The sequence below is a fragment of the Delphinus delphis genome, chromosome 19 (assembly GCF_949987515.2).
Source record: "Delphinus delphis chromosome 19, mDelDel1.2, whole genome shotgun sequence".
In the NCBI taxonomy this organism is placed as follows: Eukaryota; Metazoa; Chordata; class Mammalia; order Artiodactyla; family Delphinidae; genus Delphinus; species Delphinus delphis.
Genome location: NC_082701.1, coordinates 11,026,101 through 11,052,278, shown reverse-complemented (window position 1 = coordinate 11,052,278; position 26,178 = coordinate 11,026,101). Strand labels below are relative to the sequence as shown.

Here is a 26,178-nt window from a genome sequence, read left to right as displayed (position 1 = left end):
GGAACCAAAAGTTTTAAAATTTGTATGAAAACACAAAATATCCTGAATAGCCAAAACAATCTTAAGAAAGAAGAACAGAGTTGGAGGAATCACACTCCCTGACTTCAGACTACACTACAAAGCTACAGTAATCAAAACAGTATGGTACTGGCACAATAAAACAGACACATAGATCAATGGAACAGAATAGAGAGCCCAGAAATAAACCCACATACTAATGGTCAATTAATCTATGACAAAGGAGGCAAGAATATACAATGGAGAATAGACATTCTCTTCAATAAGTATTGCTGGGAAAACTGGACAGCTACTTGCAAAAGAATGAATTAGAACATTCTCTAACACCATATACAAAAATAAACTCAAAATGGATTAAAGACTTAAGTGTAAGACTGGATACTATAAAACTCCTAGAGGAAAACATAGGCAGAACACTCTTTGACATAAATTACAGCAATATTTTTTTGGATCTATCTCCTAGAGTAATGGAAACATAAGCAAAAATAAACAAATGGGACCTAGTTAAACTTAAAAGATTTTTCACAGCAAAGGAAACCATAAACAAAACAAAAAGACAACCTACAGACTGGGAGGAAATATTTGCAAATGATGTGACTGACAGGGGATTAATTTCCAATATATACAAACAGCTCAAACAGCTCAACATAAAAAAAAACAAACAACCCAATCAAAAAATGGGCAGAAGATCTAAATAGACATTTCTCCAAAGAAGACATACAGATGGCCAACAGGCACATGAAAAGATGCTCAACATCACTAATAATCAGAGAAATGCAAATCAAAACTACAATGAGGTATCACCTCACACCAGTTAGAACGGCCATCATCAAAAAGTCTACAAATAATAAATGATGGAGAGGGTGTGGAGAAAAATTTACATTCCGCTGTTGGTAGGAATGTAAATTGGTGCAGCCACTATGGAGAACAGTACGGATGTTCCTTTAAAAACTAAAAATAGAGTTACCATATGATCCAGCAATCCCACTCCTGGGCATATATCCAGAAAAGACAAAAACTAATTCGGAAAGACTCCTGCACCCCAGTGTTTATAGCAGCACTATTTACAATAGACAAGACATGGAAACAACCTAAATGTCCATCAACAGATGAATGGATAAAGAAGATGTGGTATGTGTATATATATACGTACATACATACACACACACATATATATGCAATTACTCGGCCATGAAAAGAATGAAATAATGCCATTTGCAACAACATGGATGGACCTAGAGATTATCATACTAAGTGAAGTAAGTCAGTCAGAGAAAGACAAATATATGATATCACTTATATGTGGAATCTAAAAAAATGATACATATGAACTTATTTACAAAACAGAAATAGACTCACAGACATAGAAGACAAACTTACGGTTGCCAGAGCGAAAGGGGGTAGAGAGATACATTGGGAATTTGGGATTAACAGATATATAGATAAACAATAGCACAGGGAACTATATCCAATACCTTGTAATAACCTATAATGGAAAAGTATACATATATATATATATATATGAATCACTTTGCTGTATATCTGAAACATTGTAAACAACTATACTTCAATTTTTAAAAATGAGCAAAAGACACCTTTTATCAGAGAAGATATATGGATGGCAGATACTCACATGAAAAGATGCTCAATATCATCGGTCATTAGGAAGATGCAAATTAAAATCTCGACAGGACACCACGACATATCTACTAATGGCCAAAATTTAAATGACAGCACTATTAAGTGTTGGTGAGGATGAGAATGGCTGGGGATCTCAAATGCTGCCAAAGTGTTTCCCAAAGTGGCCTGTTCCATTTTGCATTCCCATACCAAGACCTGCACACAATTTCACAGCAGCTCTGGTCATGCTACCCTCCAAACTGGAGACAACCAAATGTTGATATATGCACATGAGGGACTACTACTCAGCAACTGATCTTGTAACATCAGGCTGACTCTCAAAGCACTGTGCAAAGTGAAAAAAAAGCTAGACAAGAAAAGCTACGTATTGTGTGATCCTGTTTATATGACATTCTAGAAATGACCAAACTATAGGAACAGAAAGCAGATCAGGGTTTGCTGGGGGCTGGAGGTGGGAAGAGGTACTGACTTCTGGGATGCAGGAAATAGCTGATATCTTGAGTGTATGATGGCTACTTGCGTCTGTCCATTTGCTGAACTGAACTGTGCTCTGAAAAAGGATAACTTTTTACATAACACTAATAATTTACATAATAAATTTGTACATAAATTATCCTCAATAAACCAAATTTTTAAAAGTTACTCACTTTCTTTTTTAGGAAGTAGAAGCCTTATAAATACCTAGAATTTGACAATAACAATAACAATGAGACATCCAACTTTTATGACACAAATCTGAACACTCAGTAAAACATGCATGGGGGAAAAGACACCAGAAAGCTAGTTAATCAACTGTCATTGTCACAAAGGAGAAAGACTGTGTATTTTAAATCTTTATCTCTCTTTCTCTAATTTCCCGTAATGTGATCACTTACACTTGATAAAAATTATTTCTAAAAAAGACACACTTAGGAATCCGCTGGCGGTCCAGTTGTCCAGGACTCGGCACTTTCACTGCTGTGGCCCAGGTTCAATCCTTGATCAGGGAACTAAGATCCCGCAAGCCCCACAGCATGGCCAAAAATTTAAAAAATAATAAAATTAAAAAGACACTCTTTAAAAATGTCCTCCATAGAGAACAAACTGGTGGTTGCCAAGGGGGAGGGGGTTGGGGAAGGGATGGAGTAGGAGGCTGGGGTTAGCAGATATAAGTTTTTATATATAGGATGGATAAACAACAAGGTCCTACTGTAGAGCACAGGGAACTAGAGTCAATATCCTATGATAAACCTTAATGGAAAAGACTATTTAAAAAATGCTTATATATGTAAAACTGAATCACTTTGCTGTACAGCAGAAATTAATACAACATTGTAAATCAACTGTACTTCAATTAACAAGTTGATTAAAAAGAGTCCTTGATTAACAGACACCAGTGGAAAATAAACAGAACGAAAAGAACTGGCAGAATCTAGAATATGTCTGAGGCTCGGCCCAATCCATCTGAGGATTAGAGGGAACCTGTTACAGGATCTCAAGGCGATGAAGCTGACAAATTAACAGCCAGCAGAGGTGCTGAGCCCTGCCTGTACCACACGTATCCTGTCAGGAAGTATGCCAGAGGCAGATACCAGGGCACAAGGGGACCTGTCTGTGTCCCTATCCCTGAGAGGGTGTAAATTCTAGGCAGGGTAGCCCCACAGTATAGTAGGTATTTTCTGGCTTGTTCTGAGACGTTTCATGTGGAAATGACCCATTTGCTTTGAATGTATGACTTTCAGTGTTTGCTGCAGCCTCAACATGATTCTTCACCTGTGGTTGGGACGCACTCCTGATACGACTTTGTCACTAACTATGAAGATTCCGTAGGAGCTGCTGTCTTTCAAGTCTTGGTGTGGCGGGGACCCACAATAATAGAATATGATTGCTTACACACACACACAAAACAGACACACACAGGAAGTGCTAGACAACGGGGGGGGGGGGTCCCTGTGGGGGGCACAGGCCATAAGACTCCCAGCTTCAACCTTACTCAAGGTCGACGTTGGGCAGGAGGGAAAAGCTGCCCACAGGCCGAGGCCTCTCCCACACCAACCACAGGGCAGCATTGAGGGGGCAGACACGGCGGGAGTGGGCAGGCCAGCAGCCCCGGGGACAGGGCAGAGAGGAGCCCGACCCTACAGCCCTGAGCCCACCCGGTTCCTCCACCTGCATGTTTAAAGGGAAAGCAGATGTTTAGCCGGACTTTGCCAGGATAATTCCATGATTCTCCCTTTGGCTTTCTCTCATCGACTCAGGGAAATGAAGGAAATGAGTATTTTTAATCCAGCATTACCCATGTAAAATGACTTGTTGTAAAAACAATCAGTCCCTCCGGTTTTGTTTTTCTGAGGTCGAGTCGAGCTATGATGTGCTCCCTCCAGAACCGGCTTCCACATCTGGGCCCCAAGCACCCTGGAGGTTTGGGGAATTCAGGCAGTGCTGTGTCTGGAAGCCTCTGTCTCCAGCACCCCACCCAGGCTACACATCCAGCCCTCGCTAGAAGTGAGAGGGGAACGCGAGGGGGGCCTCTTCCTTCCCTTTTCAGGGAGATTAAAGCAGGATTTCGGTTGGAACTCAGCCCTTGGCAGAACAATAGAGAAGGGATGAAGTTTCTGCACACAGGTGGTGAAACTGCAAATCAAAGGGACACCTTTATCTCCCCAAGATAAATACCCCTTTTTCTTTCTCTCTCTCTCACTGTTTCTCCTTAATCCTCCCAGGAAATCTGAGCATGAAAGCTTTACTGCTCCTGGTGCCACGGAAAGTTTGAAAGGATTTAAGAAACACTGAAATCTGGGTGAACAATAAGGGTGGCTTCAGGACGGAAGCTGGGGCCGAAGGGCTGCGCGGCTGCAGGTGTGCCCCTTTGTCCCAGGAGAGCCGAGGATGGGCGCTCCGTGCTCACCTGTGAGGAGCTGGGCGTGGAGTCCACTCCGCACCCACCTCCGCATTCCCACACTTGTCACGAGCTCTCCCCGCTCGCCCAGACCCCCCTTTGGTCCTGAGCCACCTGGCCCACCGCCATGGCAACCAGAAGGGCTGCCTGTACCTGAGTGCCTCTTGGATGGTCTTGTGAGCCTCGTTGCGGTGCTTCATGCCCAGCAGGCTGGCGGCCCACTGCTGCAGGATGCGCTTTTTCTCCACGTTGATGGCATCTATTTCCGTGCAGGCCTGCAGTGGAGAGTTGAGGTTACTTGGATGTTGGTCTTATGTCATTAAGTTCAGAGCCCCAAAAGGATGTCGGAGAGCCCCAAGCTTCCTGAATCATCTTCCTTCTCTGTTACCCATGCTTTTCTTTATCTGCATCAGCAGAAGGACACATGTGAAATTAAACATGGCTCTAAAGACCTGTCTAACACCTGCCTGAGCCTTGAGCCCCAGCTGTGACACGGGAACAGTTAACAGTACCCACATCCTGCGGCCGTCGGATCAGAGGGGATGGTGCCTGTATGCCCAGCACGTTCTTAGCTCGACCACAATTGCTGTGTCACGTGGTGCTCAGAATGTCCTGATGGGTCATTTCAGTGGAATCATTGCACCGTTAGCAAGTTGGCCTCGTGCTGATTCCCGGAAGGGGCGCTGAATGGGAGCTTGGGTGAGACCCCCATTAGGCCACGAGCATCTTTGTGGAGGTGCTGAGTCCCAGCAGCGTCTGCTCTTGGTGGATGTGCATGGTAGATGCTGGAGGAAGTCAGAGTGGCCTTGAACACTCAAAGGTACAATAAAAGGGTGGAGCTGGACGTGAAAGGAGGCGTCACCCCTGGGGATCCCACTCTCAGGTGTCAGGGCTTTAAAAAATCATCTATTCATTATTATTATTATAGAGCATAAAGTGGTATGAATTAATTATACCATGACTGGTGAGACATTTCCAGATTTGGGTAAGTTATTAACTGAGGAGGTTGCTCTGTGCCGTGGAGTAGGTTGTGCACTGCCCAACAGTGCCCGGCCGAGGCAGTAGGTACCCAAACCACTGGGCTCCTCCCCAGGCTGGGCTGTGTGGGGCTGGTCAGCCAGAGGCAGGTGCCCCCCGAGTCCCCAAGGCTGCCGGACGAAGGCTTGCTGACCAAGGTACAGGCTGAGATGCAAAAATCGAGGCTGAATTCAGTCTTTAAATGTTTTAAACACACTTCTCATTTAAAAAAGTGTTTATTCTACTCAAATTAGAATATGGAAATAAGCAAAAAGAAAATAAAAAGAATCCCACAACTTAGAGTTTACCATTTCTAACACCCTGGTGTTATCTTCCTGTGTGTGTGTTGTGTGTGTGTGTGTGTGTGTGTGTGTGTAAGCAATCATATCCTATTATTGTTTTGTAACTTAGTATTAAAAAGTAGCAGGACTTCCCTGGTGGTCCAGCGGTTACGACTCTGCGCTCCCAGTGCAGGGGGCCAGGGTTCAATCCCTGGTCAGGGAACTAGATCCTACGTGCATGCCGCAACTAAGAGCCCACAAGCTGCAACTAAGAGTTTGCATGCCACAACTAAGATCCCATGTGCTGCAACTAAGACCCGATGCAGCCAAATAAATAAATATTAAAAATGAAAATAAAAAGTAGCATATTGTGAATGGGTTTCCATGCCAGCAAATATTTATTTTATTGGTGGGATTGTCCTCCACTGCATGGATATATCATAATTTGTTTAACCAATATCCTCTTCTTGGGACTTTCTTGGTTATCACACACAGCACTGTGTCCCCAGTGACTCTCTATTCATTTTGTTCGTGAAGTATGTAATGTATACAGAAATTTTATTTGCATGCCTATTTTCCCTGGAATGAAGTCCAAAAAGTGACGTTTTGGGAGAGCTTGCTGGGGAGCAGGGTGGGTGTCCCTGACATGCAGTACAGTATTGCCCTTGAATAAGGATCTTGATGAAGACAGACTGCACCCCCACCATCAGTGTGGGAGCCCCGATTCCCCTGCCTTGTTCATCTTTGCCAACTTGGTGGCAGAACCCCTGTCCCGCCCTCATCTGTCGTCAATGTCTGTGTCGCACCTGCCATGGGCCCCCCGTTCTGGGTGCAGGGTGAACAAACGTGGGACGGCCCTGCCCCGATGGCACACGGCCAGCAGGGAGGGGCGGGAGGCAAAAAAGACGTAATGAAAGAGAACTACAGCATCGTGTGTGTGTACACAATCATCACAGAGCAGAATCGCACACGGCAGATTCTGAATCGATTTTCAAAATCTCTTTATACCACCAAACTTACTGGTGTTATGCTTGGAAAGGCCTCTCCAATCCAGGGCTTTATAAATATTTCTCATTTTCTTTCTTCTGGTACAGTTTCCCTTGTTTCAATCCTTGAGCCCATGTGGAATTTATTTTAGTGTGTGGTATGAGGAAAAGATTTGATTTTTTTTCCCCAAATGATTAACCAAATGTCCCAACACCACTGGGTGCATAATTCACTTGCTCTCCATTAATTTATAATCCATGAAATTTCTATATAAACGTTTCCTTGATTCTGAGCTCTCTCACAGGCTCCCACAGCCTACCTGTCGGTCCCTGACTCCAGTAATTCATTATTTTAGCCTCTAGGGCTTTATAGTATTTAATGCTAGGTGGACCCACCATCCCGGTTTGTCCTGGACTCCCCTGGTTCTAGCCCAGAAAGTCCCACGTCTCGGGAAATGTGTCATTTCTGGGCAAACTGGGACCGTGGGCCAGCCTTCATGAACCTTCCCCCCTGGACAATTCTCTGCTAGTCCTCTGAATTTACTTTTCAGATAAAATTAAGAATCACTTTGCTAACTAAGAAGTTTTTTCCCCCCTGAGGTTCTGATGGGAGCACATTCTAGATTAAGTATATTCATAGGTTGGCAAGCACTGGGTGCTTTCCCATGTGGACCCAGGTGTGTTTGTTCGTTTGTTCAAGCCCATCTGTCTCTCCTTCAATAAAAGTGTCTTGTTTCCTTTGTGTCATCACTGCACGTATGAATGCAGATGGTGACTCACAGATTAAAAAAAAAAAGGTCACAGCCACTTTGCTTTCCAGTGCTGGCCACTGAACTGGGAGCTGCACTGAACCCGGGCCCTCCCTTACTCCACACGGGAAGGGAGATGTGGGCACTGCCCTGGAGCACTGCCTGCCCAGGCTGAGAATGGGTAGGGAGACTTCAGCCCTCTCCGAAAGAGGCCTGAAGGAACTTGCTAAGGATGCCTCAGCAAGCAGGACAGAATGTCCCATCTCCTGAGGGGCCTTTCAATCTATCCCTGGCTACAGTGGGAATAAGAATACTGGCCACCAGTCAGCTGGTATCTACTGCGTCCCCAACGTGGGTCAGCCAGATGCTCTGAGACGCTTATGAGGACAGACAGATGTGCAGGAGGCTGGCCGGCTAACTGGGGGCTCAGTCAGTCTCCTTGCAGGCATGCAGGCACTGCCTGGGCGCTGTCAGATGGCACCTGTGCCACTGAGCGCTTACCTCGCTCACTGCCTTCCTGAGCGTCCGGGTGTCCTCAGCCTGCGCGCGGTACTGGGCCTCGAACAGGGCAATCTGTTCTTCCAGCTGGTTGGCTCGGGTGGTCAGCTGGTCCACGTGCAGGTCCTGGAAGGGAGGGGACGAGATGCACAGTGAGATGGGTCCCCAGCAACCTCAACCCATGTCAGCAACCCCATGCTGGGCATGGCCCCCAGGGCTGCGGTATTCACTCAGGGGCAGGGCTGATCAGATCAGGAAATCAAAGATGTGGCAAACAGTCACACGGGCATCATCTTTGCAGAACACCTGCTGCTTCTTCTCCAACTCGGCCCGCATGCGCTCGGCTTCTGACTTCTTCACGACTCGCTTCATCAACCGGATGTCGTCACGCACGTCCTGGTCTATGTTCTGCATGTAGAAGAGATGCAGAGCCAGGGTCTCCACCTCGGTTTGCAGAGCTGCCACTGGGGAGAGAGGGGGAGGGTGTCCCAGCATCGCACACCAGACATCGTGGAAGTAGCACCCCTCCCCACACTGTGGGGTGGGTCTGGGAAACAGCCTTTAAACTACAAAGACCCATACCTTTGCCATCAAAGACTTTACAGTCTAGTTGGAGAGATGAAATATATGTAATCAATGCCCGCCAACTGCAATAAGCCCTCCATTCCCACCACATATTAGAGATTCTCCGTGTCTAAGGATGTTCTGAAACAGTGTCAAGGTTAGGAGGCCTTATGTGAATTTTACAGATTTCTTACCACTTAGAGGTTGGCAATCTCAGGTACAGTCCTAAATCCCCTGGGAGGAAACCAGCCTGAAGGGTGGGCTGAGCACTACTGAAGCATGGGTTTCTTGGAACGAAACCCACATGAGATTGATTTATAAGGTAGAACACCAGTTTATTTAGGGAGATAGACTTCAACCAGTAATTGTTGGCTCACTTGTGTAGAGCATTCCTTATTCCGTGGGTAGATCTAAACAGAAAATCGATTTATAGATCAAAAGGCTGCTGGGTGAATATCATGTTGGAGTTAGGTGTTTTTGAAGGATGAACTTAAACTTGAAAAATAACTTGTTTTTTTTTTTACATCTAAGATGACTGTAAAAACTCTAACACTAGAGAATTCTTCGGCTCCTGTGTGGCTAAGAGTTGTAGGGGAGGGGAATGGAGCAAATGCAGGGAAACGAGGGGGGAGGTTTTGTAGAAAGAGTGGTTGCCGGGTGGACTGGGGTGGAGGTGTATTTTGGGAGAGGGTCTTTAAAGAGGTAATTAAGATAAAATGAGGTCACTAGGGTGGGCCCTAACAACTGGTGTCTTTATGAGAAGAGTAGGTTAGGACACAGACGCACAGAGGATGACTTTGTGAGGACACAAGGAGAAGACAGCTGTCTACAAGCCCAGGAGATTGGCCTCAGGAGGAAACACCCTGCCAACACCTTATCTTGGACATCTGGCCTCCAGAATGACAAGAAGACAAACTTCTGTTCTTCAAGCCGCCCAGTCTGTGGCCCTTTTCTATGGCAGAGGGCGCCAACTAACCCACCCCCACCTGAATCAGAAAGCTTGCCCACCCATCCTTCAGGGCACTCACTTCTGCCCCTCTATCCTTTCCTGGCTGAGTGACTGAGAGTCAATATTTCAAATATTCTTTTTAATTTGTATTCTTTCAACATTAGTGAAATCAAGTCTGTTTTCACAGTTTGAAGACCAGCTGTCCTTTTCCTTCTCCGACTTGCCCGCTCATACCATTGGCCCTTCTACGGGTGGGATAGTCGTCTTTTACCTATTAGGCTTCAAAGGGCCCTTCACGTAATAAAAACAGGGTGGCTAGAGTCTCAAATGCCTCCCATGACCTCTGCCCCCAGTGTCACTCCTGTGATTGTGTTTTGTGGCAAAAAGGGAAATGATCAGGTGGGCCTGACCTGAGCAGTTGAGCACTCTAGAAGCAGAGTTTTCTTGACCTGGTGTCAGAAGAGGAAGCCAGAGAGATTTGCAGGGTCAACGGGATTTGTTTAGTGTGAAATAGGAGTCTAAGTGTTTATTTTCAGGTGGTCAAATGATCAAAAATATTTAGTGATTTAAAAATACAACCTGTACTTTCAATTTGCAGTAAATAGCTAAATTCCTGAGTAAATTTCCTGGAACTCCCTACTCCGCACTATTGATCTGTTTGCCCATTTTTTCTCTAGTGCCATTTTGTTTCTATTGCTGTAGATTGATACTGTGTTTTGATACCTGATAGGACAATTTCCCTTCATTATCCTTCCTTTTCACCATTTTCTGGGATATTCTTGTGCATTTAGTGTTCCGAGTGAACTTGGAACTTGAAAATCCTTGGAGAGCTTTTTAGGTATTGCACGCATGCATTGATGAGGGAAAAAAAGCAAGGGACAGAGCACTGGGTATAATATGCAGCTACTTGTGTAAAAAATATAGAAAAAATACCACAACTCTTGTAGCTTTGCTTTTATATGCAAAAACATCTTTAAAAGAATACACAAGAATCAATAATACCATGTGCCTCTGTGGAGGTGGCTGGAGGCTGGGGTTGGGGAGACTCAGAGTGCCTTAATTTTGTATTATTACTTCTTGAAAATCATAACTGTGTTAAATAAATTCAAGTTCACCCAAAACATCCCATCGTGGATTTTAACTGGACTTGCATTGAACTACTTATTAATTTGGAGAGAAATGACATTTGTTTCCTCTCATTTGGTTACATGATTGTTCCATTTATTTAAATCTGCGTTATGTCCTTTAGTAAGATTTTATTGTTTTTCCTCAGATAGGTTCACTTGCTTCTTGTTAGACTTACTCCTCAGTATTTTATGGTTGTTATAGCTATTATGGATGAGGTTTTAAAAAATTATAATTCATAATTGGATATGACTGGTAGAAAAGAAAATTATAGCTCTGGTATTCAGTTACTTTATAGATTTCTTACTGTTTTTTTTAGCTTTTCATCAGTGATCTTGAATCTGCTAGGTAAACAATCACACCATTGGTGGAGAATGAGTTCCATGACTTCATATCCAGAATCTATACTTCGTTTATTTTTCCTGTTTTCTTTCATGGCTGGAACTTCCAAAACAATGCATCCTCGTCTCATTCCTTAACTATGATTACTACAGGGCTTTCCTCTGAGTAAAACTGCCTTGTTAGTTGCTGATAAATACTTACAATGAACTTTCCTTCTATCCTAGTTTAGGATTGACAATGAGTTTTATCCAAACACCCATTTGACATCCACCCAGAAAATCTATTTGTTCTCTCTCCTTTAAGAATATAATGCAATGAATCAGTAGATTTCCTAATTTCAAATTATTCCAGAATTAAGCCCTCTTGACTAGGAGGTATTTTTCTTTTCATATATTGCTGAACTTAATCTTTTGTTGCTGAGTAAAAATTTAATATTTGCTAATATTTTATTTAGGATTTTTACACCTCATAAGTAGGAACACTTTATAGTTTTCTGTTTTTGTACGTTGTAAGCTTTTCCAGTAAGGATTATACTGAACATTGTAAAATAAGCCTGGGGTGGGGTGTGTGGGGCGGGGGGAGGCGTGGTGTCCCTGGTGGCGCAGTGGTTAAGAATCTGCCTGCCAATGCAGGGGACACGGGTTCAAGCCCTGGTCTGGGATGATCCCACATGCTGCAGAGCAACTAAGCCCGTGGGTCACAACTGCTGGGCCTGCGCTCTACAGCCCGCGAGCCACAGCTACTGAGCCCACGTGCCACAACTGTTGAAGCCTATGCACCTAGAGCTGGTGCTCCGCAACAAGAGAAGCCACCGCAATGAGAAGCCCGCGCACCGCAACAAAGAATAGCCCCTGCTCACTGCAACTAAAGAAAGCCCATGCACAGCAAAGACCCAATGCAGCCAAAAAAAAAAAAAAAAAGCCTGGGAAGAGTTTCCCAAATTTTCCACCCACTTGTGGGTTAAATAACATAGGAAGTGTCTGGTTTGGTCCTGTCTGTAATCCTATGGCATTTTTTCCCTTTACCTTTGGAATTTAAAAATTTCACCAACTATGTCTAGGCATGTTTATTTTTTCTTCCACCCATCTGGCCCTCCATGAGACTTTACATCTGAAGATTCATCTTTCTTGAACTCATGCAAATGTTTTCCTCTGATGTCACTGGTTAATGCCCCTAATCTCCTGGAATTTCTATCTCATGGATACTGACTTTACCAGACCTACAGTCCATGTCTTTTATCTCCTTCTCAAAACGTCCATCACTTTGAGTTTTTGCTTTGAATTCTGGGCAGAATTCCTCAAACTGGCCTTTTAGACACAAGTTCAATTGTTCAATTTCCAGCAGTGCTGATTTGCCTATTTAGTACTTCTGGCAGGGTGTGGGGGGTGATTCTATATTTTAATTCCGAGTATCCTTTTCCCTAATAGTTGGTTCTCATTTGACTGATGCGATGTCCTCTAAAATCTCACGTCGAACACCAGCTGGCGTATGCTATGTTTTCGGAACCCGGTCTGTGTCTGTGGAGGCGTCTGCTCTCCTGTCTGGGGATTGCCACTGATGACTCACATTTGGATGTGAAGGTTTACTGACTGGTGGGCTCCACCCCCCTCCTAAGTGAGGAGGTCAACAGTGGACATTCTCCAGAGGCCAAGCCCCACGTTTCACCTATGGGACAGTGCAGTGGCGGCACCTGGTAGGCAGGGCTGGGACCGCCACCCGAGTTCTTTAGTCTGAAGAGGGGAGAAAAGGTGCCGTTAGGTGGGTCCTTGCTTGGTTGAACAGCTTCTGCTCCTGCTACCTGGTGACTTCCAGAAAGGACAGAGTGTCCAAAAGATGACTGGATCTTTCCAGAAGCCCATCCACACCTCGAGGATCTGATGAGGGGTGTTGGTGGGCACTCACTTCTCCTGTGTGGAGGGGGTGGGGGACCTGTGTCCTCTTTCAGACTGGTCTAAATTCTGTTATATCCGGAGGATGTGGCTCCATTGTTTTAGTGTGAATGTCGTGCTCTTCTCTTTTTGGTAGATTCTGTTAATTTGGTGATACTCAGGGAGGGGTGCTCTTCCCCAACTCTGTCCAGAAAACTCTCCTGCATTTCTCAGGGTCCAAAATGCTTCTTTCCATCCACAGTTGGGATATACGTGTGATTTTTGTTCCTCCCAAATTCTTCTAGGTTATTTTCCCCATTATTATAGTAATACAGAGTTGATAAAGAAAGTTGGAAACATGAAAAAGCACAACAACTGAAATAGCCTGCTGTGACCACGCTGTTCACTGTGGCCCACGACCTCCGCTCCGTGCAGAGCTGTTGCTTTGGTAGGAACAGTGCACGGTGATTAGTCGCACCCTCACTGTCTCTTCTGCTCCAAAGCCACCTATTCCCCGTAATCTGCCACACATCGTGGGGCTGCAGGGCTCTGGACCATGGGCTCCTGTGCTTTGGATTGGCCTCACCTGTACCTCCCCACCTATTTAAACTCTGCCCATCCCCGCTCTTCCCTGCCTTCTGGATACCCCATCTTCAACCCCAGCAGCCCACCAGCCTCTCCAGCATTTTTAAAATTAATTAATTAATTAATTTTTGGCTGCATTGGGTCTTTGTTGCTGCGCACAGGCTTCTCACTGTGGTGGCTTCTCTTGCTGCGGAGCACAGGCTCTAGGCGCACGAGCTTCAGTAGTTGTGGCTCACGGGCTCCAGAGCACATGCTCAGCAGTTGTGGCACACGGGCTTAGTTGCTCCTTGGCATGTGGGATCTTCCCAGACCAGGGATCGAACCTGTGTCCCCTGCATTGGCAGACGGATTCTTAACCACTGCGCCACCAGGGAAGCCCGCCTTTCCCGCTTTTGACTCCAAATACCCCACCTGCCGGCTTTCAGTGTTTGCTACTTTGCCTAATTAGGTGCATTTTAAGACATTTATGTTTTCCTTCCCCCAAAAGTTTGGGAACCCCTCCAGTACGGGAACACAGCTTGCCTTTCATGAAGTCCTGCGATGGCATGTGGGGACACCCCTCGGGGTCATGATGGCACGTGGGAACACCCCACCAGGTTGCAATGGCATTCAGGGATACGAAGGCATGTGAGGATGCCCCTTGGGGTGTCTATGGCACGCGGGGCCGCGCCACGGGGACGCCTGCGAGGACACGGGGCCGCCTTACGCTTCTTGCGCTCCTCGCCGGCGGTCTCGCAGGTCCTGGCGTAGCGCAGGCGCACGCTCTGCAGCTCCTCCTCCTTCCTCCGCCTCTCGCACGCTGTGATCGAGTGGCGGTCGTGGCTCTTCTCGAGCTGCATCTGCAGGCGGGCCAGGTGCTGCTGGACCCCGTAAAGGTCCACCCCCAGCTCCTGCCTCTGGATTCGGCTTTGCTTGGTGGCCACGCCCTGCACCAGAGAGAGAAGCTGGGTCATGGAGATGCGGGTGCACAGCCAGGTGGAAAGCGGGACAGGTACGCACCAGCTCTTGAAGTTCCAGCCTCAGTTTCTCTATTTGCCGGTTAAGATAGTTCTTCAGGGCAGCCTGGAATCTTATCATCAGGGGCTAAAACAGTGGAAGAGCACAGCCGGTTACTGTGCTGTCCCCTCCAGGGCTTAGCCTGAATTGCCACAACTCTTGGCAGGGGACAGCAGAAATGACCTCCACGCTGGGTGCTCCCCACTTCTGCCCAGGATTCTTATTCCAGAGACCACAAATTCAAGGCACTTGTGGTCTCACCCTAGGCACTGAAGGACCTGAGTGCAAAATGACAGGGTGGGCTGGGGCAGTGGTCCTGGTTTAATCCCTGGGGCCAGAGGGCAGTGATGAGCAGTGCCTGGGATGCCAGCACCAAATGAACTCTCAGCCCCTTTTCCCAGTGCAGCCCTGATCCTTCCCGTGGTACCGGGAGCACCAAGTCTTTCCAAAGAGGTTCATCCAACCAAGACCTGCCCTCCCCACTTGCCAGAGGGGTGGGACACTCAAGGCAGTGGCTATCAGTGGGGGTGATTTTGCGCCCACCCAATACCCAGTCTGGAGACATTTCTGGCCCTCACAACTAAGGGGGTGCTACTGGCATTTAGTGGGTGGAGGCCCCAGGGACGCTGCTCAGCATCCTACAGTGCCCAGGAAGCCCCCACCACAAAGAGTGATCCGGCCCCAAACGTCTATAGTGTGGAGGCTGGGAAATGCTGACTCTGAGTGAATGAACTTAAAGGGAGAATAAACTTTACAAGGTGGCAGCTCAAACCCTGCAGGTAATCCATTCAGGGAGCAGGTGAGACCTGAGTGTGGCATTTGCCGGGTGGAGGGTGGGCCGTGGAGGCTTGGGGCAGGGCAGGGCCTACAGGGCAGGTGTAGGAGTGTCTCTAAGTCCATCTTCGTCTGCATGGGGCAAAAGCAAAACTCCAGAATGTTTCCTTACATGGTTTGGGTCCAAAACCACCAGCTGGGATCTGTCTTCTTCGGCTTCGTCGCTGGCCTCAGACTCCACACTCTCCACCAGGCTTCCTTCCTCGGCCATGCTTAACTGCTGGGTCCTGTCCAGGAATGAGGATGTGGCTCCTTCCCCGGGGTGGGCATCAGGCTCTGGGGGGACGAGTAGTGGGGAACAACAAACATCACTGAGGAGTTAATAGAGAGAGTGCTTCTCTGGAGGAATTATCAGGCAAAGCTGACGCCCAGTTTCGTGCAACATGATGGAAAAAAGAAACAAAAGGCATCCCTTTGGGTTAGGGTTCACAAGTGCTATTCACAGGGTCTTCTGCTCATGAATTTTCTACTAGCTGATTCAACACATTCTGTAGAAAGGATTGCACTGTAAAGGTAGACAAGAAGGAAACACATTTTGTTGATACTTTTTAATACACAAATAGTGAACAGAAAGGTGGCTTCTTAATGATGGACTAGATTTTTTTTTAATGGAAAACAGATATAATTGAAAAGAAATCAGTGAGGCTCTAGTTTCAACTTCTCTCCCTTCCTGAGCTGCAGAGATCCTGTTCTGTTTCTAACTCCTTTAGATGTGTGCTGTCTGCCTGCTGCTTGTGAGCGACGTGAGGCTTGTTAGCTGGACCATCCACACACACCCATCACATGGAAGATAAAAAAACCCAATCTGCTTTCCCACATACTCAACACTGGGATACCGGAGCCAAGTGGAAAGATAAGGGTGTGCCGGGAAAGCCTTGGAAAGTCAGCAAACAGACACATGTTTAGGGGTGAGCTTACACGGTTGGGTTACTTAATGACGCTTAGGGTCTCTAAAATGGAGAACAGTGCCTACCTCACTGGGTTAGGGTAAGGATTAAATGAGATAAAACAGAAAAATGCTCCACATGTGTTATCCATATCTGTTAATGATATTTTTATCTTTTGGCTCACAGCGCAACAGGAAACAAGGTAACAGGTGGTGAATGAGTGGCAGCCCTCGCGTAGAAGGGCGTGTGAAGGGGCTTGTCCCACAATACCTGGCTCCTGCGTGGAGGGGCCCTCGGTAACCAGAGGCGGCTCGTCAAAGTCCAGGGATGTGTTGCTGCTCCCCCGGCTCTGTCCGAGGCGGTGCTGAGCCCCCAGAGGAAAGACCTTCTGCTGGAGCGCTCCCTGGGATTGTTTTTAGAGCAAAAACAACCAAATCTGAATTTATGAGGGTTTAGTCAGGACAAAGGAGTTAATTCATTACAGTGTTCAATTCAACATAGTTGTGGACTTCCCTGGTGGCGCAGTGGTTAAGAATCCACCTGCCATTGCAGGGGACACGGATTCGAACCCTGGTCTGGGAAGATCCCACATGCCGCGGAGCAACTAAGCCCATGCGCCACAACTACTGAAGCCCGTGCACCTAGAGCCCATGCTCCACAACAAGAGAAGCCACGGCAATGAGAAGTCCACGCACCGCAATGAAAAGTTGCCCCGCTCGCTGCAACTAGAGAAAGCCCACGTGCAGCAACAAAGACCCAACGCAGCCATAAATAAATAAGTAAATAAATAAATTTATTTTAAAAAATAGAATATTGTTTGCATAACATTTGGCTTTTGCAAATGGTCAAAACAGAAAACACCTACCGCCACTCCCATGAGGAATCGGGAGTGGTCTCTTTCCGTCTAGATCTGTAGCAAAGTGTGAACGCTGAGGCATGGGCGTGTGCTGGACGTGGGTTCCTTTACTCCCAAATGCTGCTCTCTCCAAGGATGGTAAGAAACATCTCTGAGCATCCTCTTTATAAAGGGATGCTGGAAAGCCTGAGCCCTGGCCAGGGTCTCCCAAGAGGGCTGTTTCTTCTCTTCTTTCAAACTATTTCACTTTAGGGACATTTCCATATGAAAAGGTTTTCCCTCAATAGAAGCACCTGGCTCCATTTTAGCTCTAAAGGGGACTCTTGCGATGATTATTGTTGACAGTAATTACTGCTGCTGATGAATAGGTGAATATTAGTAACAACAGACAATGACCCTGCACAAGACCCTGCAAGGTGGATGCCAGTCATTTCTGTCATCTGTAGGGGAAGCAGCTCACAGAAGCTGAAGCCCTTGCCTAAGTTCGCACAGCCAGCCAAGGGTCATCTCAACGCCCAGCTCCTGTTCTTTCTAATTGTACTTCCTCAGGTGATGCTCCTTCTAGAAATGATTTCTGAGGCATCCAGAACCACAATGACATTAATGGGGGCCCAGAGTCCAAAGCCCACCTCTGGGGTGTCCAGAAAGGGCTTCTCCTAATGAGACGTCAATGAGGTGTCAGAACACCCCAATGACACAGCAGCTTCTACTCCACGATTAAGTTACTTCTTAAGACTGAGAGCTGAGAGGAGAGAAATAGGGTTCTCTCTTTGGGCTTGTCTCTGCCCTTCTGGCTGATCAAATTTGGAGACTGTTTCTTCATGAGTTTTCCAGAAACTAGATTCGAGGATGGAAATTGGTTTTACAGCTCAACAAGTGATCGGTACTTCAACACTCCTGGCTATCTTTTATTTATTTACTTTTTGGTCATGACTCACGGCTTGTGGGATCTTAGTTCCCCGACCAGGGATTGAACCTGGGCCCTTGGCAATGAAAGAGCAGAGTCCTAACCACTGGACCGCCTGGGAATTCCCAGTCCTGGCTTTCTTAGAAAGGAGGGCACTGTTTTGTTGTGTTAAATTCTTAAAAGTGGTTTTGATCATGTACTTGTCATTTGTAATTATAAAGCTTAATTGGGGGTCATCGAATATTGAATTGTGTCATTCTCTAAAGTTATTAACTCTTCTAGGTTTCACAGGGTGGGGAGGGATTGTCACTTCACTGTTCAGAGCCAGAGTGACCGTTTGCCATCACAGCTGCATGCCTCTGGGCAAGGAAGTCCCTTGGCCCCTCAGTTTCCTCACCTGAACTATGGGGTAATAATAGTTCCCACCCCACAGGGTTGTTGTCAGGATTCACTGAAACAACACATGTCAAAGGCATTGAAGTGTCCAGCCCAGAGTCCATGATGGAGAAACGTTACGCGTTCTTTTCCTGCCCCGCCCTGCCCCTCACTTCCCTTCTAGAACAATCAAACCTAAGCCAACAGGTTGGCTTGGTCCAGTGTGGGGTGATGAGCCTGGACAAGGTGAGGAGAGCAGATTCCAGAGACTGTCCCCGAGGTGGGTCATGATAGCACAGGTATCAGGCCTGGGCCTGCTGAGGAGGGGTCCCGGTGTGGAGAGTCACAGCCCAAACAACTGGGGCCTGGCCTGGGTGGGGTTGGCCCAACAAGGTGATGAGGGTGTCCACAGTCTGGGTGGCCCAGTGAGGGTGTGTGTCTGAGCCTGAGTGGGCTGAGGAGTGTCCACATGGGGGCAGGGAAGTGCAGTGAGGGTTACATTCGGGGGATTGATCAAATTAATAATATGTTAAGGATAATAGGGACCAGGTCTCCTACTGTTGGAAAAAGGAGTTAAAATATAGAAGGGGAGAAAACTAGCAGGAACCATGTCAAGGGTGTTTGGAATTAGAGACGTTTTGGTGTGAGCTACATGTATGTGTGTATGTGTATGGTGTGTTTGGGGTCGAGGGTTCCGTGAAAAGAAACCAAGCTCCTGGAGAAATGTCTGGTTCTCAGGCTGGGGCAGTCTGTGCCAGAGAACAAGAAAGTGCCTAAAGGATGATGGTGGTTAAAAAAAAAAAAGAAAAAAAAGAATGGTACTGATGTGTCAGAAAGACACAAAGGCCAATTTGAATAGGCTCACGGGTCAAATTGGGAACAATCTGAGTCTCAATATAAATAATGATAGTAATGAATTATAACACAGTGAATGAAATGGGAAACAATGAGTCCATACAGATATGAAATTTTACATGAATAAATTGAAAGTTTAATGAGGAATGGATGTTACCATAGTTTCAGAGTATCCCTCCCATGTTTATCTCAGAATGAAGAGTTGTTTTAATATTTGAAAATTAATCAATGTAACCACCAAATTAACAAACTAAAAAAGAAAAAACCGTGATCTTCCCAATAGACACAGAAAACACTTTTGACAATAGCCAACATCCTTTCATGATTAAAAAAAAATCCACAAACTAGGAATAGATGGAACTTCCTCAACCCGACAAAAGGCATCTATGAAAACTCACAGCTAACGTCATATGCAACTGTGAAGATTGAAAATGTTCCCCCTAAAATCTGGAAAAAGGATGTCTGCTCTCACTACTACTATTTGACATTGTACTGGAGGTTCTAGTCAGTGCAATCAGACATGAAAAAGAAATAAAGGGCATCCAGATTGGAAAGGAAGAAGTTAAACTGCCTTTTTTCACAGACAACACAATCCTTTTCATGAAAAGTCCTATGGATTCTACAAAAAAAAAAAGCTACTAGACCCTATAAGGGTGATTAGCAATGTTGCCGAATATAAGATTGATATACAAAAATCAATTGTATTTCTATAAATTAGCAACAAACAATTGGAAACCATTTATAATGGCATCAAAAAATGCAAAATAGGAAATTCCTTGGTGGTCCAGTGGTTAAGACTCCACGCTTCCCCTGCAGGGGGCACGGGTTTGATCCCTGGTCTGGGAACTAAGATCCTGCATGCCACACAGCGTAGCCAACAAAATAAAAAAATAAAATAAAATATTCCACAAATTCTTTTTAAAAAATGCAAAATATATAGGGATAAACCTGACAAAAGATGTGCAACAACAGTACACATTGCTGAGAGAAGTAAGAAGTCCTAAAACAATGGTGTAATCTGTTGTTGTTTTTTCTCATTTGAAATAAATATTCACTTTCCTATCTTAAACCAAAAAAGCACCTTCTCACACAGTGTTTCTTAAATGCCTAGGAGTGAGGGGTATCTTTACAGTGGATAAGGCTGACACTTTTTTCATCAAGTGATCCAAGCCAACATCATCAATAATGGACAAGCTGAAATGATGTATCACCTGACAGGACATCAGGAGAACACAGCATCCTTCTGTGACATTCCTGCCGAAGGATCATAAACCATACCTGGAAACCTGGAAATACCAGGCAAAGCCAAACTGAGGGACATTCTACTAAATAGCTGGCCTGTGACCTTTAAAAGTGTCAAGGTCATCAAGGTCAAGGACAGATTGAGAAGACTAAAGAAACTGGGCAGCTGAAGGCAACAGGCAACTCCGTACTGGAGCTCTGCTATAAAAGACATTACTGGGACATTTGGTGAAGGAGGCCTGAGGATGATTGGGTAATGTAATATAATTTCTTGATTTTGATAGTCATTATATTGTTGTTTGTGGGAAACATACATGGAAGCATTAGGAGGCAATGGGGTATCGGATCGACAGCTTACTCTCAAATGCTAAAAAAAATTAAAAGTTCTATGGTACTCCAATTTTTCTGTAAGTCTGTGCTTGCTTAAAAATTAAAAAATGAGGGGACATCCCTGGCGGTCCAGTGGTCAAGACTTCGCTTTCCAATGTAGGGGGTGTGGGTTCGATCCCTGGTCAGGGAGCTGGGATCCCACATGCCTCTTGGCCAAAAAAACCCCAAAACAAATTCAATAAAGACTTTAAAAATGGTACACACAAAAAATCTTTAAAAAAAATTTAAAAATGAAAATTATAAGAATGTAACTATTGTCATTATCTAGAACTGCACTGTCCAGTATGGTAGCCACTTGTAACAATTGGATTATATAAATTTAAATTAATTAGAATCTTCAAAAAATTAAAAATTCAGTTCCTCCATGTCCCTGGCCACATTTCAAGTGCACTATAGCCACAAGTGAGTAATGGGTACCATATTGGACAGAGCAGATAAAGAGCATTTCCATCATCATGCAGAATTTTACTGGACAGTGCTGCTCCAGAGACTGGACACCTAGATGCCCTTACATGGAATGTTCCCAACTTGGGTTTGGGAACAGCAAGGGAGGGTCCAGAAACTCTTGGCATTTGATGGTAGATCCTGAGACCTAAGTTTACTAAGCCATTTCTAACAGGGATTGCAATGTGAATTATTTATAGTGTACCCTGAGTTCCTCACATAGGAGTACAAACAACTTGAGCAGTAAAACACTTGTGTAAAACAGACCTCAGGCTACTCACCGATTCCTGGTCCGTTTGCTCAGATGAGCCTGATACTTGCTGGGAGGGCTCTGTGGAGATGACCCCCACTCCTCTAGATTTGGATGGGCCAGGGGCCTCTCCGTCTTCAAGACCTGTCTTCCTCCTTGCTCTTTCATGCCGGTGTGTGGGGCCAACTTCATCTCTGGCCACCTCCCCAGGACTGATGTCTGAGTAAGCCAGATCTGGAGAAGTGACTTCCCCTTCAGGGGCCGTGGCTTCAATATCAGATTCTAACTCCTCTTCAAATTCGAATTCCTCTTCCGTTTCCACTCCCCCTTGGATTTCGACTTCCTCATCGTCTTCATCTTTCCCCTGCGCTGAGACTTCCCCATCGTTTTTGATTTCCCCTTCAGAATGCTCTGTAGCACCCTCAGTTTCTTCATTTCTCTGGTCACTGCTCCTCTCTATCGGTGATACCTGTAGCCATGTAGCAGGAAAAAAATCAGGATACAAAGTATAAAGGGTCTTGTGAGGTTTTATTCTTAATAAGGTAATTACACCGATGGGAAAACTGCAGCTACACACTCTGAGCATCGCTAGGAGATTATGTTTCATGCTTTAATTTATCTGCTCTCTGTTTTTGGTAATTATTTTGCATCCTTCTTTACAGGAAATGACCTCTGAAAAACTCAGGGCAATCTAACTGTAGGATATCCGAGGCATTCCTGAACAGCCACCAACACTTCAGAATGGGGTGGAAGGAAATTGAGCTTCTCTGCAAATGACTTGAGTCTGTTCTATAGTAAGGTCATAGGATCATCGTACAATTTTCTTGAGAAAGTCTGAACTCTCTTTAATTCTTAGTAAATACAGCCCAGAATAATTCATCCCATAAGGAACTTTACCCTGTTGCCTTCATGATTCTGGTCCTCTTCTCCTTCAGAAGATTTGCCTTCCAGGTGAGACCTGGTGGCAGAGAAACAATTTAGCAGTTTCAAATAACATCTTTCTTTTTCTTGGCATTTATCACCTCCTTGATGTCTGTATATCTACTTATTTACTCGTTAATTATCTGCCTTCCCTCTAGGCTGATGGCCATGACTTTGTCACTAACACCAGCACTAGTGGCACAAAAGAGTCATGCCAAGAATGAATGAAAAATGCAATTATCAAAACATTAAAGGAACAGGTAGATTACTCTAGAAAAGTCACCTTAAATATACCTCTGTCTGTGACAAAACTGGGGAAAATAAATGCAAAATAAGAGAAAATTGTACAAAAAGGACAAATACCCTAGCAACTCTTGGTTAGTTTCCCCGTGAATTTTGTTTGTTTGTTTTTTGTTTTGGCCATGCCTCAGAGCACGTGGGATTTTATAATAGTTCCCCAACCAGGGATCAAACCCGTGCCCCCTGCAGTGGAAGTGCAGAGCCTTAACCACTGGACCGCCAGGGAAGTGCCAATTACCCCATGATGTAGAGAGTACAAGAATGTCACATTTTAAAATTGTTTTTTTTTCTAATTAGAAAAAAACTATATTTTTTTAAAAAGTAAAACTAATACAGAAATATGTGACAGACAATGAAAATCCTCTGTGACTTCTCCTCTCCTTCTCAAGATAACCAGTGGTAAAAAGTAAGAGATTTAAGGGTATCTTCTTTCAAATATTTTTCTATGCATTTAAAGCTACCCACCCACCCAAATTAGAGATCACACTATATATACTGTTTTGCATTTAGTCTTTTCATTTGTTGTAATCTAGACTTCTTTCCATGTCAGTACATGTAGACCTACCTTAAAAAAAAAGAAAAGAAAAAAAAGAAACAATACAGCAGTGTCTAATGTAAAAGGTTAAATTCTTTAAAATAGTTTCTATCCTTTTAAACAAAGCATAAGAGAACAGAGGCCTGGTATTTTTACCTTACTACGGTCTATCTGTGTGCTCAAGGCATTCACGGTGGGGCTGCCTGACCATAGGGACCCCGGCCCATCGCCTGCCACCTCCAACCCTGGTGAGGGGGAGGGAGGCGGGGGGCTGGGCTGATGCTCCCTGTCACAGCACCTCGCTGGGGCAGCATCCAGTACAGAGACCCCTGCTCTCGGGGCTCTGCAGCAGGGACTACCAAGCACAGTGGTTGTCATGGTTACTGTGGGACAAGGAAGTCCCGGGTTTCAGCGAGTGGAGCGCCCGGAGCGAGGGGAAAAGGGGAGGGTACGGGAGAGGACAAAGGGACGCGAGGTGAGAAGGGAGAAGGGCGCGCCGGAATGTGGGGGTGGCCGGGGAGGGCAGGAAAGGCCCAGAGGGTGGGGATGGCAGGGGCAGAGGAGAGGGGAAAGGGACATGGAAGGGAAGGGGCGCCTAGGGGGATATAGAAAGGGGGAGGCGTGGGGGCTGCTGCGAGACCCAAGGTCCCTAGGCCCGCTTACCCGCCAGCCCTGCCGCCAGGCTCCGCCATCCCCCGTTGCTACGCGACGCCGTCAACATCCGGCTGGCGAGGACCACGCGCTGGGCGTGCGGGGCGGACGGCCTTTGTGCCATTTATGTGCATTAGAAACACAGAACATCTAACTATGTAAATATATTAAAGGATAAATATGCATTTTCTCCATCTTTATCTCTAAGGCCGAGCTCTACCCCTCCTGGCTCAGTTTCTGTAAAGCGACAAACATGTCAACGTGCGTCCAGCTGGGCAACTCCGGCTCCCCGGGGGCTCGAGCAGGGCACTCGGGGAGCCGGGGACCTGGGACGGCTAAGTGCCCTGAGGGTGGCAGGCGGAGGTAGGGGCACGAGGGGCTCCGTAGCCGGCTGCACCTTCGGATGCCGAGACCTCTCCTAGTGCCCGCCTGTCCATCTGCAGACCTGGGGGCCTCAGCACCCCTTTCCCGGGGTTCCTAAGAAGAATTCTTGGCGGAAGAGGGATGCTCCGTGGTCTCCTGATGGTTGGTGTTCTTTTCCTACCTCAAAATAGGAAAAACAAACGCAGAGGGTGGAACAGAGAGGGCGAGCACGCATGTGGAGCGTCCTAGGGGTTCTGCCTTCACTCTGGGGGCTCGGGGCTTCCTTCCGGGGCAAAGTCCTGGGGCCGGAGTCCCAGGCGGGCAACGAGGCCCGAAACGGGATGCGGACGGCCGGGCCGGGTCTTGGGGTCGGAGGGCGGAAGGTGACTTAGGCAGTTCCGCGGCCGGGTTGGAGCCCGTTTGGGACCTGGGGGTTGGGGGGCTGGCCTGATTGGGCCGGGGGCCGGGTTGGCCCGGGGGGCGTGCCGGGGGCCGGGCCTCGCCTCGCGTCCCCGCCCCACCGCTCCTCACAGGCGGCGGCGGCAGTGGCGGCGGCGGCGGCTCCGGGAGCCGGCGCGAATCCGGCCCCCGGTGCGGGACCCGGGTGGGTATCTGGGGCAGGCCGGGGGCCGCGGGGGCGGGGTCTAAGGGGCCCGCGGGGGACCGGGCACATCCCCTCCGCCGGACGGGGTGGGGGCGCGTGGGGCGCGTGGGCCTGCAGCCGCGGGGCCCGGGAGGGGCCGGGGTCTGGCCGCAGCCCAGAGAGGTGCAGGGCCGGAGCAGGAGCCGGGCGGGCAGGAGCACGCCGCATCACGCGGAGAGATCCCTGGGCCCCCTCTCCGCGGCGGATGCGGGCCCCTGGGGCCGGGAGTGGGCCTACTTCGGGAAGATTCGGTGTCTGCCTGTCTGGAGCTTTGGGCCGGAGAACTTGCGGTCTTTGTCTGGCTGGTCGTCAGAGCACGCGAATGAGAAGTTGTAGGGGCCCGCCGTTCGCCGACACAGCCCCCTAAAGTGTGCATTCCACCCGCACAGCGCGCGCGCTTACCATTCCCGGCCTTAGGGTGGGTGGTTCGACTGTTTAAGAGCCGCATGTCAGGAAACTCACTTCCTTTAGGCCCGGTCTCTTCCTCCTGTTCTTTTCTTTAAAAAAAAAAAAAAAGCAAGAAAGAAAAAGAAAGAAAAGAAAAAGGAAAAAAAAATAGGCAATTTAAGATTGCTAAATATAACCCAAGAAACGCTGCCAGAAGCGGTGAATCTTGAAATCCTGTTATTCCCACACTCGGAAGTTGGTGTCATATGTTGGCCACAATCTAGTTCAGATTCTATTCAGAAATAGAAAACGACATAATACGTTCACTTTCCTTACCGTAAAGTTTGTTTTACTGCCTCCTCAAGTTCATAGGAGAAGCTGGGTTGGTTGGCCAGCCCCTGTGACTGGTCCCACCGACCTTTCTTTACCACCTGCAGGCACCAATTCTTTAATTTGGAAAGAAGAGGGAAATGGTTCTCAAAAAACGGCCATGTGATGGAGCATATTATCAAAGGGCAGGTGCAAAGGCCCAGTTTCGTGAATTCCATTCTAAGTCTGTCAGAGACTGATTAGAGAACTTTTAAAAAATCTGTGTGTTAGTTTTAGAAATTCCTCATTAGAAACATTAATGTTTAATTGATTAGCAAACATTAAACACTTTTAAGAACCAGGAAAACTTTTGCAAAGAAAGGATTATTAAGGTTAGGAATGCATTTTAGTATTAACTGTGAAGCTTGTTCATGGCTATTCATTGCTGGTATTCGGGGGCTCGTTCTCTGCTGAGTACGCTTGGCTTGTGGAGTGTTTATGGTGAGCAGTCTCAGAATATGACTAAGGAAAG

General features: G+C 46.6%; 1 protein-coding gene across 1 annotated transcript in view; it reads right to left on the bottom strand.

The window, feature by feature from the left end:
* The window catches only part of CCDC40 (coiled-coil domain 40 molecular ruler complex subunit), a 42,285-nt gene extending 18,227 nt beyond the window's left edge, over positions 1-24,058 (bottom strand). Inside the window, exons 1-10 of the mRNA XM_059996270.1 lie at positions 23,957-24,058; positions 22,435-22,495; positions 21,569-22,006; positions 16,489-16,621; positions 15,444-15,607; positions 14,501-14,584; positions 14,208-14,427; positions 8,375-8,532; positions 8,072-8,194; positions 4,691-4,812 (exon numbers count right to left, since the gene is read on the bottom strand). Coding sequence (XP_059852253.1) covers positions 4,691-4,812; positions 8,072-8,194; positions 8,375-8,532; positions 14,208-14,427; positions 14,501-14,584; positions 15,444-15,607; positions 16,489-16,621; positions 21,569-22,006; positions 22,435-22,495; positions 23,957-23,985 — 1,532 coding nt within the window. The 5' untranslated portion in view covers positions 23,986-24,058. The remainder of the gene's footprint in view (positions 1-4,690; positions 4,813-8,071; positions 8,195-8,374; positions 8,533-14,207; positions 14,428-14,500; positions 14,585-15,443; positions 15,608-16,488; positions 16,622-21,568; positions 22,007-22,434; positions 22,496-23,956) is intronic.
* Positions 24,059-26,178: the final 2,120 nt, after the last annotated feature.